The 19,248-nt window shown below is 34.4% G+C and overlaps 1 protein-coding gene across 1 annotated transcript in view; it reads right to left on the bottom strand.

The window, feature by feature from the left end:
- Nucleotides 1–791: 791 nt before the first annotated feature.
- LOC106463673 (DNA-directed RNA polymerases I, II, and III subunit RPABC2-like) overlaps nt 792–19,248 on the bottom strand; it is a 30,174-nt gene continuing 11,717 nt past the window's right edge. The window contains exons 3-6 of the mRNA XM_013923733.2: nt 17,563–17,629; nt 10,411–10,538; nt 4,807–4,878; nt 792–1,105 (exon numbers count right to left, since the gene is read on the bottom strand). Coding sequence (XP_013779187.1) covers nt 1,015–1,105; nt 4,807–4,878; nt 10,411–10,538; nt 17,563–17,629 — 358 coding nt within the window. The 3' untranslated portion in view covers nt 792–1,014. The remainder of the gene's footprint in view (nt 1,106–4,806; nt 4,879–10,410; nt 10,539–17,562; nt 17,630–19,248) is intronic.

Raw genomic sequence — 19,248 nt, 5'->3', positions numbered from 1 at the left:
GTCTAAAGTCAAGTCACAAGTAAAAAAAATTACAGCTCAAGTCCAAGTCACATGACTCAAGCCTAGAGCTCTGTCTAATACCCCTTTTTCATATTACTCCACCACCTTCTTGATTTGTCTTGAAGTCATGACTACAAGAGTTGCATATGGTAACCACTTCACTTCTTACCCATCTTTCATTGTATTTAACCACAAGTTTCTGGGTCTTTACCTTATGATGATGGCTCATGAAGAGTTTTGCTTTTTTACATGAATTCTAGATGAATCACTGTTGGGGTCCAACAGAAGCCGTTCAACATTATCAAAGAAGTAAAATGTATGTATCACAAGCAATCAACACCACTGCCACTGTGATCATCACTCTTCAAATAACAAGTCATGGTAAATATCATGAGATCTACAACTAATATCACTGGAGTTCCTGAGGTTTTGGTCAAAGCCATATCTGAGATAATTATGTACAACCTCCACTTCCTTTAGTAAATCTTGTTGATCACCATTTGAGATAATCACCAAATCTATAATCCACTTAAGTTCAAAACTATCACTGCTAAGAAACCTAGTCACATAGTTCACCACTTATAAGTTGCACATCAATGTGACATGAGATGAAAAAGGAAGATTGGGAAACTTGCTTCATATGGTTGAAAGGAGTAGGATTATTGATATAAGAGTCATAGTCCAGATTTGCCAATTTAGAGAGCCATATCAAAATGCTATGTTCAGACACACACAAAATATTAAAAATATTCTAAATTGGAATAACAATAATAATAAAGAATCAATATATATACAGAATTAAAAAGAACTTTATTTTGTGTAAGCCAAGTTGCTTTAGAGTTTAAAATAAAATACTATAAATACAAAACTCCTGGCCTAAATATTTCAAAGGTGTATGGATGTGCTTTGATAATAACATGGTCTCTTTTTAATATCCTCTTATCAAAGTTTATATTTCTAATGTGGAATTACATTATACCCATGGTTAAATAATGATCAGACATTTTTTTAAACTCAGTCATTAATAGTAAGTTCATCAATACCCCAGTCTTCGTAGCTTCCATCAGGCAAATAACGTCTGACAATAATAGGAATTTTTCTTAACCTGTTAAAAAAGTAAATATATATACACACACATACAAGATAAGTACTTATACAATGTTACTACTTATTCAAGGCATTGTATATAACATAAGACTCAATTTTTTGCTCATTTGGTATGTTTGTTGGCATATATTTCAATAAACATAACAAATGAACAGAAAATTAAGCCTCATACTATATGATATTAATTCTCTGTGAAAGGTGTTGGTTGTTGCACCAACCCAGTTTCTATAAACTAAATATAGCAGATTGAGAACTTATTTAAAGTTTTATTTAAATTGTGTATATAACTCTGTAAAAAGTCATGACATGTCCATGTTGACCCTTCTATATCCATAGGATTAAGTGAGTATGGAAATAGGATGAACACAAAGCAAAATAATTAAATTAAAAAAGAATTAAAAAAAAAAAGAGAGGAAATCTCTGCCAATATAATGTAGAGAGTGTTAGTAATTTGATTGTACTGAAGGGTACTGAAGAGAAGACTGAATGGAAGAGTTTGGAACTGAAAAATTTGGAACACAATTAGAAAGTGGAGGTAATGAGAATTCAGTAAAGTGAGGACATTAATTTTAGCATTAGTGATATCCATATTGCTCTGTGTAAATCTCATTAAATAGATTTTGAAAAGAGAAAAAAATTACATAATGACTGAGAATATGTAAAACTGAAACTGGCCAATAATTTTGTACTTTTGGGTCCTATAATGTGCCAAAAACAGAAACCTCAATCTCAGTTTACCAATTTCCTTTTTGTGGCTCTGGCTAACAAGGAAACAATTTTTAGATAAAAGTCTGGCCTGGTAGGTATCTGCTAATGGTGGGTTTAAAAATAATATTGAAGTAAGTAGAAAATATGTTCTACAAAAGCCTTTCACCATCTTATAGAATCTTGAAAACTTAACTACGAAAACCTGCTAATCTTATCATTTTTTTATTCAAAAAACATAAATAAAACACAGTTTCACTGAGATTTTAATCACTTATATAAAAATAACTTATTTTTTACCATACCCAAGATATTGGTAAACTGCTTTTTGAATACTGTTAATCAGAAAGTTTCATTCAATATCTGTAATAAGGTTTAAATGAGTATTATATTCATTAATTTCTTTCATATTTGTGGTGATTTTTCTTTGCCTATTCAAGCAAGCACTTAGTTTGACATGGTTGACAAAATGATATAGCATGCTCTTCACAAGCTTTAAACATTAATCAGGATGGTAATGATAGTGGACCATGTTTATAAATACCTTTCCTTCTAGCAATATATCACCAACCTATGCTTTTATCACTTTGTTCCAATCTCTACATAAATCTACACTGAGCTGAAAGCCTTTTTTTGGCTTTAACAGTGAAGAATTAAAAAAAAAGGAAAAAAAAAAGTTTTCATGACATGTTTAGATCAGTAGCCTATGATTTCTGGAAGCTCAGACATAGACAATTATATCTCATTATGACAACAGAGGTTGAGAAAAAGCAGTTGGCTAAAATTCAATAAAACTACACTTTTATTCATGTTATATGGACAGCTTAGCAGTACTGTGTTCAAAAGTATTAAGACTTTCTTCCTAGGAGGCTATGTATGCTATATTGTGCTGAACAAAGTTGAGGAAATTTACAAAGACTAATGATTTCACTGAGACCATGATGAAATCAATCCAAAATCTTTCTTTTATATATAAAATTAAACAAACTTTTTATTGAAAAAATTTGACACTAATTTTTTTTTAGTGTGGAAACTGAATAAAAGTTCATTCTATATAATTTTTTCTAATTCAATGGTGTAATTTTGCTTTTGAGGCAGACTTCATTCATCAAGGTATGAAAGAATTAACAGCTCCTTTTGTACCCAGAAGTCTCAAGTACAACACCATGAGACATGACAACACACCATGAAAAAAAAAATACAAGGAAATGCAATCTACAAGCAAGCCCAATATGTCATACATCACAATTTTAATGCTCATGTAATTTTGGTTAGCAGATTTGTAGTGTACATAAAACCAAGACAAAATCAAATAAAAAAGGATGAGGATAATCACAGTTTTAGTGAGAGAAAGGAATCCTGTCAAAGTTCACTGGCCTTTAATCATCATTGTTAAAAAAACAAATGATACATGATCTGCTAAAGACATGGGACTGCTACCATTATGTATACATCGAGAAATAAATATTAGTTATAAGTAAAATATCATATGAGGAAGAAAAATGATTGGAATTAATAACTAACAAACAGAAATAGTTTCAAAATGATGTTCTTGAAGAAGATCTAAGTCCTGAAAAATGTACCTCAGTACTGTAACAATACTAAAACCTTCCTCTGAACTAATTATCCCTAATGAATTAATCAAAATGGATGAGAATAACAATCAGATCAGCCAGCATCCATTTGAATTGTAGTAGGTTCTCAATCATTCAAATTGTAATGAAGATCCATAATTAAGAAGCTGAATTTAAAATAAAATAATAAGTTTAAAATTAAAACAAATTATTAATACTAATAAAAAACTCAATAAATAAAAATAAAGCCACAATTTCTAGTTTTAGATAAAATTCTAAACATCGTATAAGAAAAAAAAAGAGACAGTGATAGGTACAATCATAACTATATAGCTGAAGATAAACACCTGTATGAACATACATCTCTTGTTCAAGTAGCAAATGGTAAACCTAAAATGAATTAGCTGTGAAAATTCATCTTATCGGTGGTAAACATGCAAGAGAAAAAGTAATGTATTGTGGTGAATATTAGTAGGGTACAGTTTGTTTTATGATTCATTGGGCATTCTATATGGACTAAAGCCTAAAGAAGCTACAATTTTGGTTCTAAGGATATTTGTATTAAATATTTTTAACATGTATAATGAGTATTGGAAATGATTATACAAACAGGGAATAAAGAGGGTATAAGATACAAATATTATGTGATTGCTTCCCTTCTAATGCAAGAAAATGAACTGTGCCAGATTACAGTTACATGTTAATTGTTTACACTTTAACTGGTTGTCATCCAACAAATTGGATTAACACAACAGAAAATAATGTAAATGAAATTAACATTTAAAATACCACATTTTAATTATGCAGTTGTGGTTGCTTTTTTGTATTTTTTAAATGTTACCTGCTGTTTTTATATAAAACTAACTACGAATATAATATGTATTTGAAGTTGTAAAGATGTTTTTCTGGACAATGTTAAAAAAGCAGAAGAGCATAAAAACTATAATTTTCTGAGTAAATACATAATGTTAACTTTCGAATAGAGCAAGCTACCTACTTACAGTGGAACTACTAATCAACCTGATATAGCTGATTAAATATACTTTTTTGATGTTAAGTTAAAAACTTGTGATGTATATTAAAAACACATTGAGAAAGCTTTGAAATATATACATCCAAAATACACAATCTCAGTTGAAGAGGCTTTTTTTTTCAGTGTCGTACATACATGTATACACGAGCATATATGTGTATAAATGTATGTAATACACACACAAACACATCTCTCTTTACACGAAAAACCTTTATAATATTCATCATATATAAGTATATTGTGTCTTTGCTACAGAGAAAGAAAAAATATTTGCTTTAGACTTTCACTGCTTACACTTATAGAAAGGTAGAAACACACACTAAGTAAAATGTAAATTTACAGTCATTTCTTTGAGAAATTAAAATTTTCTAACATGTAAACACTTACTTCAGCTCTTTTGTTGCAATTTGTAGTGGATCAGTTTCACCTTCCAATTCCACCATAACTGGAGCACACATCCTAATTAACAAATTAAAGGTTTTAGTATTTCAAGCATTTCCTGTAATTTCTTGTTCATTTAGGAATTCAAAACACTGGGTACACATATTAATTTTTACACCTCTACAATTTTTATCATCTTAACAACAGATGTTAACATTTTCTTACATCAAAAATGTATTTCTGATAGATATTTATATCCTCCCACCCAAAACTTTTCTTGACTTTGATTTGTCCTGTAAGAATAGTTAAAACATTTTTCGCTAATAGCACACCTTTGTTTTTGTACCATTTCAGAACATGTGCATATTATGTGACTACTCTCCACCAATCATACTGCACCACCTATGCTATTGCAGGTAGCTCCCCCTCTACTAATCTAGCACAATCCTCAGTTTCGAGAATTGGCAGTTACAAACTAAAACACTGGCATATTAGTGGGGTGGAAAGGTGGGAAGTGGGTAAGAGAAGGTTAAGTACCTATAGAAAATAAATTTTCAGTGTAGGAAAATGTTAACTTTAGAAATGGTACTACCTCTCCTCACCCAATGATAGAATCCCACACTGAAAACTGGAGGGGCAGGTGAAATTGAGACAGTATTCAAATAAGTAGATAACAACCACCTAAGAAAGAACAGGTCTGCCAGAAAAAGAAAAGTAAGGCACACCTGTAGGGTGTAGCACTACTTCTGGAATGGATATGCTTCTTGCCCAGTAAAGAAATAGTAATATACAAGGGGGAATGTATGAGGCAGGCATCACATGCTCAAGAAAAAGATGTACAGCACTTTGCTTTGGAGCAGTGCAGTATAACTATGGCGTGAATCAGCATACAGTGGACATACGAAATGAGCTAGTATCTAATTTACAATGGGCCTGAAGAATTATGTGCCAAGGGAAGAGTCCTGGGGCACACTGGAACAAGCCCAATGATGTCTTATCGAGGATATTGTTAGCAACAAAAGTGATCATCCCCTTGAATAAATAAACAAACAAACATAAAAAACCAGGGGAAGCATCATACATAAGTATTGAGTATGATATTTGGTCAGTTAATTTGGAATCAGCCCATTATCAATAGATAGTACATTATTCATCCACATATGTAGTAGATCATAGTATGTGATATAGGAATAAAAAGCCATAGAAAGATGCCAGATAATGTGATATAGACATAGGTGAATAGGGCTAAAGCATCATAAATTGTTTAGGAATACAACAAGTGAGGTCCACTCAGGCAAAAAGCATCTGGTGGAAGTGCCTGGGAATATGTCAAATTATGCCAAGTGCAGACAACTTGGGCAAAAACATCCAGGGGAAGTGCCTTGGGATTCTATTGAGAAAGTGCAATCCAACTGGCCAGAAACATCCAGTGGAAGCACCTTGCATAAGCATGTATATCATAATCAACAACTGAGATCAGTCCAGTCAAAACATCTGAGGGAAATGTTTTGGATCGAGAATAGTATGTTATTGCCTATTCAATAATTATCACTACAACAGCCCTCTTCTTGCTGAGTAGGTACTTATAAGTATATGAGTTTGATTTCTTTCATTGTATAACCCCACTCAAGGAGAAAATTCCATGATCCACCACTGTAGCGACTGGGAACCAGAGTGGTAAGGACACCCTTGCTCTACTACAAGAAAAAAAAAAGGGGGGGGGAGAGAATACACATTGGGGAGTCTGGAGGAATGACACACTGGAAATTTTGCAATGGATGTCTGAAATTTTGAAAAGCAGAAAGACCCAGTTTGCACAAATTACAGGTCAGTGGGGATGTATATCAACTGAAAAAGATGAAATATAATCACAGGTCAATATCTCAGTCAATATCCAATTGAGAAAGACACAGCCAAATCGTGCAGATAGTGTGCTATGAATGTATTGGGAATTGACCACATACTTGCTTGAATTATTTCCCCCAAAGATTGATGGATTCAAACAGCTAAAGATATAGTTAAGTGATGGATTTGGTGTGATGAAACACTGTGCAGCTGGCAACCTTCCAGGGACAAGTCACAATATGATAGCTGTAGAAGTACTCGAACCCAGACAGTAAAGCTAACAAGAGATAGCTCTCGGAAAACAAGGATTCCAGGAAATAAATAGGCAGGAACGACAGCCACGAAAGGAGACAGTATTATACACAAGGAATGCACAGAACAGTGAAGACGATCCGGATCTGAACATCAGTACAGATAGGAAATGGACAGTAAGGAAATAGAAAAAAAAAGGAGAAACAACCTTCATTGGCAGCAGTTGTCTTAGGAAGGAAGGCCTGATCTGATAAAGGATAATGTAGGAGGAATGGTAAAGGACACAGGAAACATTAATGGCGTAAACATCAGAACAAAGACAACCACATGCTAGTAGGAGAAGGAAATAGGTCTTAAGGGTCAAAAGGATGTCGATGATGAATAACACGAAAGGAATGGAAAAGTATGGGCCAAAGCAGAGAGAAACATGCCTGAGCTGGCCAATATGGAGCAACTAGCAAAACATGACAAGGAGTGGTTTGGACAATGGACAAAGGCCCCCCAGTCCTGACTGAATGATTTCACCCCCACAGCTGAGGGGTGTGGAACAGGAGACCACAAAGAAGGTAGTTTGGCATTCCAGTAAGTGGCAAACACATCTATATGTGGTGTTCCTAAGGGAGAAGGGAGCACTCCGTAGGTAGAACTTTGTTGGGACAAAACAATTGGTCGGTCACCAGATTCATAAACCCAGGAACATGACATGATAAGTTGGTTATATTGTAATCATGGGCCCAGTACAGGAGGTAGAGTATCTGAAAACACAAAAAACAGAACTTGATTCCTGCTCCAAATCCCTGAGCCAAAGTGGAGAAGGCCGAGCCTGAATGAAATAGGAATTGAAGAGCACCCCTAAATGAATAAGATAATGTGTAGGTGTTAGAAGGGACTTCTCCAACTTGATAAGAAACCCCACCCGAGCAGCTTCTCGAAGAAGCAATCATGTGTGAGAGACTGATTAGGCCTAGGAAGGGGCAAGCAGAAGCCAGTCATCCATATGATGATGAGCCCAAAGACCCAGCGGATGAAGACAACAAGTAAATGAGTGAACCACTCGACAGAACACAAGGAGCTGAAGCCAGACCAAATGGCAGTGCATGGAACTGAAAGACACAGCCATTGTGGATGAACTTAAGGAAACAATGTGACCCTGGAGTTATGGAATATGAAAATAGGCATCTGTCACATTGAATTTGGTCATTGTGACTCCCAGGAAAAACCCACTGAAGGGATAGGTAGGACTGTGACCCAGGATGTCTCCAGAAAGGTATTCAGCCGGGACAGCTCTGTGATGGGTCTCCAATCTCCCATATTTTTGGAGACAACAAGTAGAAATAAAATCCTGGATGAGTAGGCACAACCTGTTTGATAGCTCCTTTGTGTTGGAGGTCCCAAACTGACTTAGCAGAGCATGATCCTTAGGAGGAGAGAAGGAAACCGAGGAAGAGGATAAGGGGGAGGCGACCTGAACTGAAAGCAAAGACCCTCTTCCATCATGAAGATATGCAAAACAGTTCAGAACAGTCACAACCAGGCCCCATCTTCCTTGGAAAATACATTCCATCACCTATACCTCTGGCCACTGTAGGAACAGCAAAATCGAGAGTAATGATGAGAACTCGTGGAATAGGTTAAGGGGTGGGTAGAGGAAGAAGGGTCATGGGGAACTTGAACTGGTGAAGCTTGGGAGCAGCTGGACAGGACAAACGAGATGCCAAGGAGACCAAGGAGGAATGTAGTCTTACCACATCAACCCTAGACCCCAAAGACTTAGGTCAACCCCCAAAAATAGTGTTACACAGAAACTGGGCCTGATGAAGATCCCACAAAAAATACAGGGGGAGATGCACCCCTTGAAGTAATGCATCTCTCCCCAGCAAATCCCAATGATATAATAACCAGGTGTTGAGAGACAGCAAAGATGTTGATAAACAAGCCAGAATAGACCTTGGAAGGGTTCTGAGTTTCTCAGAAAACGGATCAGGTGACTTGACTGGCGAGAGGCTTGAGACAACAACTGTAATGAGGAATTAATACGCAAAAGGGTGGTCAGGGTAAGACGAATCCTAGAAAATTAGGATTGATTAAAGCCTCAAAGGGGGAGGAGAGGATCCAGATGTTAGGAATCCAAAAAGAGATTTGAGGCCTGCTGGTAAACTAAAGAATATTGGTCCATCCACCATGAGGTGGGGACAGGGCATACCTACACCCGACAGCAAAACGTTGGGCATGAACTCGGATGTTGAGTGACAGAGAAAAACATAATAATCAGAACAAGGTTCTTTACCCAACAAGGTAAGAGAGGAATCAAGGGCTAAGGTGAAACATTTAAAATTTGATGTACCTGATCTATAAGGTATAGGAAAGGCAAAGTCGACAAACTCTCCTGATGTGACTGACCAAAAAAGGCTGCAGCCAGAAAAATTGAGTCCAAATTATTCTTTACCCTGAATAAATTCTTCCTCAGAAGCATATTCAGGAGGATGGGAAGAATGAACTGACTGCCAAGCAAAAGTGTCCAACTCGCTGTGAATTAAGACTTGAACTTCCTCGGTAGATACTGTCAACCTACCTTGTTGAGAACCAATGACATTACAAATTCAATAATGGAGGGAACTTCGTCATCTGCCACCATAAAACTGAAATTCATATTTCAAATTATGGAAAAATTCTTCGAAAAACAAAATTAAAATTCGAAAGCAAACACTTTACGTTTAAACTGGTAAAGGACTGTAATGCAAGCACAACAAAAATTCAAGCACAAGTAAACACACATCTATACACTGTAATGCCAACTGACAAAGAGAGGATTGTGCTAGAATAGTAAAGGGAATTACCTGCACTAGTATAGGAGGCACAGTATGATTGGTGGAAGGTAGTCACATGATATGAACATTCTGAAAAGGCGTGAAAATAAGGAGGTATAATAGACTTGTGCGCTATTAGCAAAAAATGTTTTAGCAATGCTTAGAGGGCAAATGAAGGTCGAGATAGCTTAGTGTGAGAGAAGGTAGTATTGTTTCGGAATTCAAAAATATTACTTACTTTACATTTCAATAACTGATCCTTAAGAGCATATCTACTCATATAAAAACTTATGAAGAAAACTCTCACAGAATGCCCACATATTGTTAACATACTAATCACCAAGTTTTGTACCACAAGAAATAACCTAAATATCAAATAAACAAATACATAAATATAATCTCGGAAATCACAGCCTAAAATATAATAAAAAGAAACAAAAAACAGTGTTGATGTAAAATTGACAGAAAAAGTTGCAAAAGTTAGAAGAAAAATGTGGTACAAAAAATACTGAAATGCATTTATCTAATTTCCAGAATTCGAATGAACTAATCAAATAAACTATTACAAAAAAATAAATAAAAAAAGATGTTTCAAACATATATATGAATTATTTTCAAATGGTATGCAGCAGAAAATTAGGAATGATAAAATACTTTACAAGATTCTTACCTAAAAAACTAATTTTTTCAAAATATAGGTACTTACGCAATCTGTAGTGCTCGTGTACCCAACACTCTAGCACGTTCAAACTTTGTCATGTATTCAGTTGTGATGCGTTTCTGGTTCTGCTGAGGCTGTTGTTCAGAGGATGGAAGAATATCTATATTTTCTTCCTATATTCAAGAAAACATAAGAGAAGCATAACATTATACATCTATATTTTAATCAAACATGCACAAAGAATGGTATTTTTCTAAGTCACTCAAATATGTACAGATGTTTGAAACTTGAATAAATCTTCTATTGCAGTTCAAAGCTGTGCAATTTTTTCTTTTTTTTTATTATCAAAACCATTGTTGTTGTCTAGCATTATTTTAATAAAGTTTGCCTTTTGTTGTAACTACTCTTTTTTTGTTTCTCTCTCCACACACACACACATACATGTTGGAGTTAAGGTTCTATGGAATTTCTGTCAAGAATGGTTATTTGGTGCAAGATATTTCAACATATATACTCTTAGCAACATCTCAAATGCATGTGAATCCCATGCTAAACATTCAATTGGAATAATGAAACTACAAAGATATCAGATTTTTGAAAAGAAATGATTGAATTCAGCAATAGTAGAATGAGTATCTAGGACATTTCAAAATGTCCACTCATAACCATTGTGGGTAGGTAATGTGGTAAAGAAACGAAAAACCACTGAACTAAAATAAGCAACTTTTTAGTTCATATAGTTTTTTGAATAAAGCTGCACAAGTAGCATCAAACAATGACCCAGAATTCCAAAGGTGCTAAAGGATTGCACTTCCAGCATATATTCATTTCGTTACACCCTGCTAGAATTCACAATAGCATAAATTATTCCAAAGTTAACATTTTCTAACACTGAAAATGTATTTCTGATACATTTTGGACCTTCAATTGCCCTCTAGGTATTGGTAAACTTTTTAAAAGTGCACCCTTTTATACCCTATATTTTTTGCATCATTGCAGCAACATGTGCTGACCATGTGATAACCATTCACCAATCCCATTGCGCCATCAATACTAATGGCACAATACTAACTTTTGAGAATTGGCGTATACCAACCAAAAAAACACCAACAAATCAATGGGGAGGAAGAGTGGGAAGTGTGTGAGTGGAGTTTAATTACCCATCAAAAATACATTTTTAGTGTTATAAAATGTTAACTTCTGAAATGGTACTACCTCCATTACCTCTGCCATAGCTAGAACCCCACATTGGAAAGGTGGAGGGGCTAGTGAAGGTGCAAAAACAATTAATCAAATGGAGAGTGACCACTATAAAAAGAATCAGATTTGCCACAATTAAAATACAAGGCACTCCTGTGGGGTATAGCACTACTTCTGGAAGAGGTAAGCTCTTCACCCAGTTAAGAAGATAAGATACGTAGGGTGGAAATGAATATGTGGCTAGGGCTAAAGGAACATATATGAATAGGCCAAGTGCAGTACTCCCAGGCAGAAAACATTCAGTGGAAGCACCTTGCATAATAGATTTCATGCCATATTGTGTGTATAATATGCAGCATAGCAACGATAGAGAAAATCAACAAGTGCAGTCCACCCGGGCAGAAATATCCAGGGAAAGCACTTTGGACTGATATAAAGATAGCCAAGCGAGGTCCACCCAGGCAAAAACATCCGGGGGAAACACCTTGGTATATAGTAGATTATGCAAAGTACGGTCCATCTGGGCAGAAAACATCCAGTGAAAGTGTTATGCATAATAGGTTTTATGTCATATTGTGTGTATAATATGCACCATAATGACAATAGCCCTCTTCTTATCATGTGAGTACATACAGCTATGAGATTGCGTTATTGTACAAAACCCACTCATGAGAAAAGTTACATGGTCCACTGTTCCAGTGACTGTAAACTGGAAGTGGCAAGGACTCCCATGCTCCACTAGAAGAAATGGGGAAGATATATTGTGGGGCCCGTAGGAACAACCCATTGGAGACAGTCCCTATTTTGGAAAGCAGAAAGACGCGGATTGTAAAAATCATGGGTCAGTAAGGATGGGCAAAAATCCCCATGTGCTTTACTCATGAGGTTCATGAGTGACGATCCTCAGGATATATATATAGATAGATATTAATAAAAAATGTGGTATATAGATACAGTTACACCACTGGAAAAGTGTCCGGCGGTCTTACAAAAACACTCCATTCCCAGAGTGAGGATTAGAAAAGTATACAGATATAGTGCTAAGATATAAAATTCAGCATACCTGACCAGACAACACCTGCCACCAAGTGGGATCCTAAAATGTGATGTACAGGCAATGATAAAAGAAAAAATAAAATATGACAACATAACCCAGTCACAGGCGAACAGACATGTAAAACTGCCACAGGAGGTAAGACAATATCTGCTCGAGGAAGACACAGCAAAGTTGTACAGAGAAAGAGCAACAAAATTATAGGGAGTTGTCCATATATTGGCCTGAATAATCCCCTCTAAACGACAGTGGTATCAAGCAGCTAAATACAGAGTTAAATGACAAATTAGGTGTGACTAAACAATATGTAGATGGCAACTGGCCAGGAGCACATCCAAATACACCAGTTATAGGAGTTGACGAACCCAACCCATGAATGTAATAGGAGAAAGATAAGGGGAAACAGAAATGCCATGGAACAATGAGATAGGAACAAGAACAACATTATGAGTCAAACAACAGAGCAGGGAATGAACTGGACAAAGAAGATGATCTGGAAATGAATGGGAATGCAGGTGGGAAAAGGAAGGGAAGGAAAGAGAAGAAAAGGCAAAACAACCTACCTGGGCAGCTAAAGCCCAGGGAAGGAATGCCAGCTCCAGATAACAAAAAAACCTACAACAAAATGGTAAAGGATAGCATAAAAATCAAAATGACAAAGACCACATGCCAGAAGGTTATGATTGAGGTCCTAAATGAAATATCTTACAAGGAACAAATTGCAATAGGTTCAAAGGGAGAACCAGACAGGAATGGAACAATCTGGGGAAGAGAAACTTTCTGGAAGAGGGAGAAAGAAGGGGGTTCAACAGGGCATCTCTATAAATAGCAACAGTTGAAACAGACAAACCCTGAACAAACAACCAGATGAAGAGCTGGGACAGGTGAAGGAAAAGAAGTAAAGGAGGGAGGAATCCCTGGGAAGAAGATCAAAATGAAAGATGCGACATGAGCTAAGGCACAAGACTGAACAAAAAACACATAGAAAGATAGAGCATGCTGATGTAGGGATGAAAAACGACCGATTGTTGTGGACAGAGGAGTGAATAGGACAGAGAAAGGGGCAGGGTCTGTTGCTCTGTGTAGGTCCAGAGCAGAGAGAACTATGCCAGAGTCAACACAAGAAGGAGGGGTCTAGATAAGGGAAAAGACCCAGAAGAGGACGAGTCTGAACAGAGGGTAGGCATTTAGGGGCAAGCCCCTGAGCCGAGACTTGTGATGGGACAAAAGTCACTCTGAAAAAAGGAATGTGAAGATATCTGGATGGTAAAATGTCAGATCGCAGGTGACTGAGGAGTGAACAGAACAGAGGGAAATGCATCTGAGTGGCCAATATAGAAAAACCAGCAGAGCACAACAAGGTTTGGTCTGGATAAGGGAAAAGACCCAGAAGATGAGGCAAATTGGAGGGTAGGCATATATGTGAAGACCCTTCTGATCTTGACTGAAAGCAGCTATCTCCACAGCTAAAGGGTGAAGAACAGAAGACTAAAAGGAAGAAAGTGTGGCATACCAGTGAATGGGAAACACATACAAATATGCAGTGTTCCCAGTTGAGAATACACACACACACAGAAAAACTTGAGTAAGAAGAGACCACTCTGTAGAGAACCTAGTGGGGAAGCAATAAGAGATTGGCCAAAAGAATCAGAACTCGGAGAACATGACCCATCAGAATAGTTATGCCAAGGTCATTGGCCCAGTACAAGAAATCCAGAGACTGGCCAGACATAGATAGGTACGTGGTTCCCCCTTTCTAGGTGATAAAGCTGATGATAGTGGAATTGCAGAAAGAACCAAAATCATTCTTCTCTGCAGGAAAGGGTAGAAAGGATACAATGAACTGTCAAGGTTACCAGGATGTGGATATGGAGAGTAGTCTCCTTGAGTGACCACCAGTTCCAAAACTTACGGGAATTGAGGAAAATGGGATGGTCCAAGGGACCATGAGGAAAGTTCTACTGGTTCTGAAGTATCCAATGAAGGGAATGCTACAAATATCAGAAAGCATTTCAGAAATAAACACATCTTAATGGATAATAACTATTTAGTAAAAAAAAATACATTCCTGACTTTTACTCTTCAGTATGCATATAGTAATTTTGATTTGGATAAAACAAATGCTATCTGAACTAAGTAATAAATTAACTAATGTTTCATTTAAAAGCACTGCATATATGTTACAGATTCAGTATTAACCTTCTCGCTAAGGACATCCTTTTCTTTGCATGTCACAAGGTTTTATTGAGTTATATTTAAAATTTAATTAAACTACTTTTTATCATGAATATACTTAGTATAAAAATGTAGCAAATAAAATCATATTATAATATAAAAAAAAACAACTGAATTTACCATAGTATGAGAATTGTGAAATTTGATCTCTAGGTATCCCCTCTTCTCTACTTTATTTACCACCCTTCCAAGAAGTACAAAATTTAACACAAACTACTCATTTGAATGTTGTCATAGCATTCAACATTATTCAGTTAAGAGCAATAAAACAGAAAATCAGACCCCCTCTTGCAACATCCTTTCTTTCAGAAATTACCAACAGTTCTTTCTGACACTTAATACTAAATTACTTATAGCAATTACAAAGCCAAGGTTATAATCTATCATATTACATATTATATTATGTTGTTTTCTGTACAGAGAATTGTCTATTTTGCTTCAAGTTCAAACGTTATTCCTATGGGAAACACAATGACAAGCTCAGCTGTATTTTTAATGGCTCTTGTCACTTAGAAACCCAGAAAAACTGTGATAGTTATAGGACATTGTCTGCTTTTTGCATATAAGTACATTATTTCTTGTTTTTAATGTGTATTCTTTATTTATTATTATAAAAGTAACTAAAATGTAGCAAGAGGGTTAAGTTACCTATTTATTCTTATGAATTGTTTAGGGATGGTCTATTGTTAAAAATGTATGAAATATTCTTATAACAATGTTCCTCAAATTGTGGATGAAATGAATGCCCAGTACCTGTTAAAATTGAAAACAAAACATTTCACTCATCTTCCCAAAATGTGCTATCTTAGAACTTAGTTGACATAGTTAAAACTAATTGGTTTTAATGCTTATTCTCCACTATGTATAATGAGTAATAACCACAATGGTAATGATTATTGTACAGTAGGAGTTACAAAAAAGAAATGTTAAGGATTTGTATAACCATTGAAGAATATTGTTTTATTAAAGTTTCATAGACACAGATTATAAAACAACTTTTCTGCTGTAAAATCTAAAGTTCAATAATTATTATAACTATGTATGTTACCACACAGAAACATTTTATTAACTTATACATAGAAAAACATTCAGTTTTTCCAGGTAGTATTTTTAATAATGATGCAAGAATAACTTCAGACTGTATTTCCATTGTCAAAGCTGACAATTTCATATTTTCACACTAGCCCCTAACAAAAAATAAATGTTTACTTCTAAAAAACAAAATCCTACATTATAAAAGACAAAAAAATGTAATGTCAAATTTCACTGAAGGACCATGTATACAAAAATAAAATTACCAAAGAATAAAAGATTCAGGATATATACTGAAATTTAATGTTTCTTTTTTTGTTATATTGTAGTTAATCTCTGAGTAAGGCAGTAACATATAACAACTTGATACTGGCTCAGAATTTTTCTAGTCCTTAATATCCCTAAGGAAATATTTTGTGTGTAACTAAGCACAAAGCTACACAATGGGCTATCTGTGTTTTGCCCACCATGGGAATTAAAACCTGATTTTTAGCATCGTAAGTCCGCAGACATGATTCTGTGCCACTCGGGGGCACGTTAATTGGGATGTACATTATATAAACAAACTGAAGAGAAACTGACAGTTTTAAAAAGAAGATATATTACAAAGTGATTATAATAATAGTGAATTTTAACAATCAGTATAAGACATGAAATGATTGTCTGATTTTACAACAATGTTATTAAAGTAGTTATGATTGATCAAAGTTCATGCTATATTACTTTTTTTACATTTTTACAACTGAAGACATAGTGGTAGCATGTTCATCTTCTGTATGAGGTTAATGATAAGAGATTCTAGTATTCAAAAGTGAAACTCCTGAATATAAGGAGGACTATAAACGTGGTAAGTTAATTATGAGTAACAACAATTTCATAATGCTAGTGATGTCAAGTGTCAATCTTGTTTCTTATCTAAGGGTTTCATTTGTTGATTACAACCACTTTGACGTATTTTTGTGCTTTTTTTTTAAAGTATTGTTACTAAAAATATTGCTCTGTGTTTTTGTATATCTATATTAAGTAAAAAAATGCAAAGGTGACAAAATAAAGAAATTAGACTTTTGGAGTTAAATCACCTCAAAAACAAATTATGTTTGTATTTTGATTTCTTCGCAATGTTTCAAGTGATGATCTTTTCAAGCCAGAAAAAATATATATATAATGTTCCTTTTGTCTATACTTTTGCCATAATTTGGAATATAGTTCATGGCCTGTTTTTCTTAAATGGAATTTTTCACATTTGATTAAAATCAAGCTTAATAATCATTTCAAAATTTATTTATTAGAAAAATATCTATTCTGAGAATCAATAGATGAGAATAAAGGAGGTAAAATTGGGTGGCTTTTAATGTCTTTTTTTTTGACAACCTGTTTATTTTTAAGACAAAGTACAGTTGTTAGGAGCAGTGAACTGCTAAAGCCTTTAGTGTTACTTTGTAATTTTTCTTTTCTTAATTTTCTTTTTATCGCAATTGCATTTTTGAGTGAATCCAATTTATTTCAAGGTTATTATTGTTTATGTTTTGATTGGTGGTGTAATTTTTATCTACACTGTGTTGATTAGTATTAAAGCAAAGCTATTCACCAATATGTACAATTAATGGGTTTTATATTGACAAGTATCTTTGTAATAAACATATTACAATGAAAATAATGAACTACAAACCACTTACTTCATTTTGATCCACTTCATCTAAATTTTCTTCTTCTTCTACATCTTCAAAATCATCACCACCAATACTTTATAAGAATAAATGCAAAGTATTTATACAGATATACACAAGGACACACACACACATGTATGTGCACAACATACACAACTCATGTGTGTGCACACAAAGATAACACAATTTATCAAATAAAATATTACACATAGATAACTTTAGTATTATAAAAAAAAAAGCCTACATATAGAAGATGAAATTATCATGGCAGTAGTTTACCTTTACTCTTATGGTAAAAATGACTTAAATTAATATGACATGTAAAATAACAAGAATATTATAAATTACTTTGTCGACTGAAAAGTATAGTGCAGACTACCTATAGCTACATTACTCAGAGGAATTCAGGAAAATATGTCCCTTTACTATAGCAGCCAAAGAAAGTTAAGCAACTGTTTTTTTCAGAGACTATTTATATATATATTTAAACTAACAAACTTACAACACATTACAGTCTTATTAATTATCAGTAGAATGATTATCCCCCTGTGTGAGCAAACTATTTAGTGCACTTCCTCCATGTTTTGGGCAGTAAATTTGACATTTGTTCACATTGGAGCAAAATAACAAGTGTTCACTTTGTATAATGTATCATTAAGGCCCAGAGGCTGTGTTTAACTAGGTTATTTTCATTTATAGATTTTTTATTTATTATTATTCAAAATTTACTTACTGCAAGTGTTTCAGGACACTATTTATATAAACCGTTTGTTACAACAATAGCTAATAAAGCGTGAATGCATTTTTTAAGCAAGCAAAGCATGATTATACTTATCAGAATTAATTCTTATCAGGCCTATTATATTTTTATTTAGTCTTTTAGGATTTTTTCCAAAAGAAGAGTGTATAATAGTATTTTAACCACACTTTGTCCACCACATTCACTGCCATTGAAATATTTCCCTCAATCCAGATCTAATAAGGCTGGCTGGGACACAACAAACACAGTAGTGGGTCAGAATACAAATTTGTATAAGTAATTTGTTAGAACAATTGTTATGATGTGAACAATTTTTCTACCCTGGTGAAACAGGATTATAATTAATTACACTTGTCATAAGTTAATAGTGTTAGGCCTACTATATTTTCCTCAACTATATCCTTTATTCAGGTCCATTAGGGTTTTTCCAAGAAGTGTGTATGATAGTATTTCGATCACATTTCGTCCACCATATCCATGTTATATTTACCTAAACACATTTACATATTACTGTCACGGAGATACGATTTAGATGCACATAAGCAGAATAAAATAAATTATTGTGATTTTTATAAAATACTATGCAACAACTGATTACTCTAATACACTACTATATGTAACATTACATCATGAAATTCAAATTTTTCATTTTGTTATAATACATTTTTCAAATTACATAGTTAGTACAGCATTAGTGAAAGCAATTAAATAAAAAAGTGATGTGTAACATTATTGGTTTTTGTATAACAACATTTTAAGGAAACAGAAATTTCTGAAATCTGAACAGCTTGCATTGTTCATCTTTTGTTTCATAAATAATCTACAACTTCATAGAGTTTATTGTTTGACTTAGTTACAGGATTTTCAATTTTGATCCCAAATGACATTAATTACAAGCCAAAATAAGTAAATATATAGGTGTGTATATATATATA

The sequence above is a fragment of the Limulus polyphemus genome, unplaced genomic scaffold, assembly GCF_000517525.1.
Source record: "Limulus polyphemus unplaced genomic scaffold, Limulus_polyphemus-2.1.2 Scaffold54, whole genome shotgun sequence".
In the NCBI taxonomy this organism is placed as follows: domain Eukaryota; kingdom Metazoa; phylum Arthropoda; class Merostomata; order Xiphosura; family Limulidae; genus Limulus; species Limulus polyphemus.
This window is presented reverse-complemented; position numbering and strand designations above follow the sequence as displayed.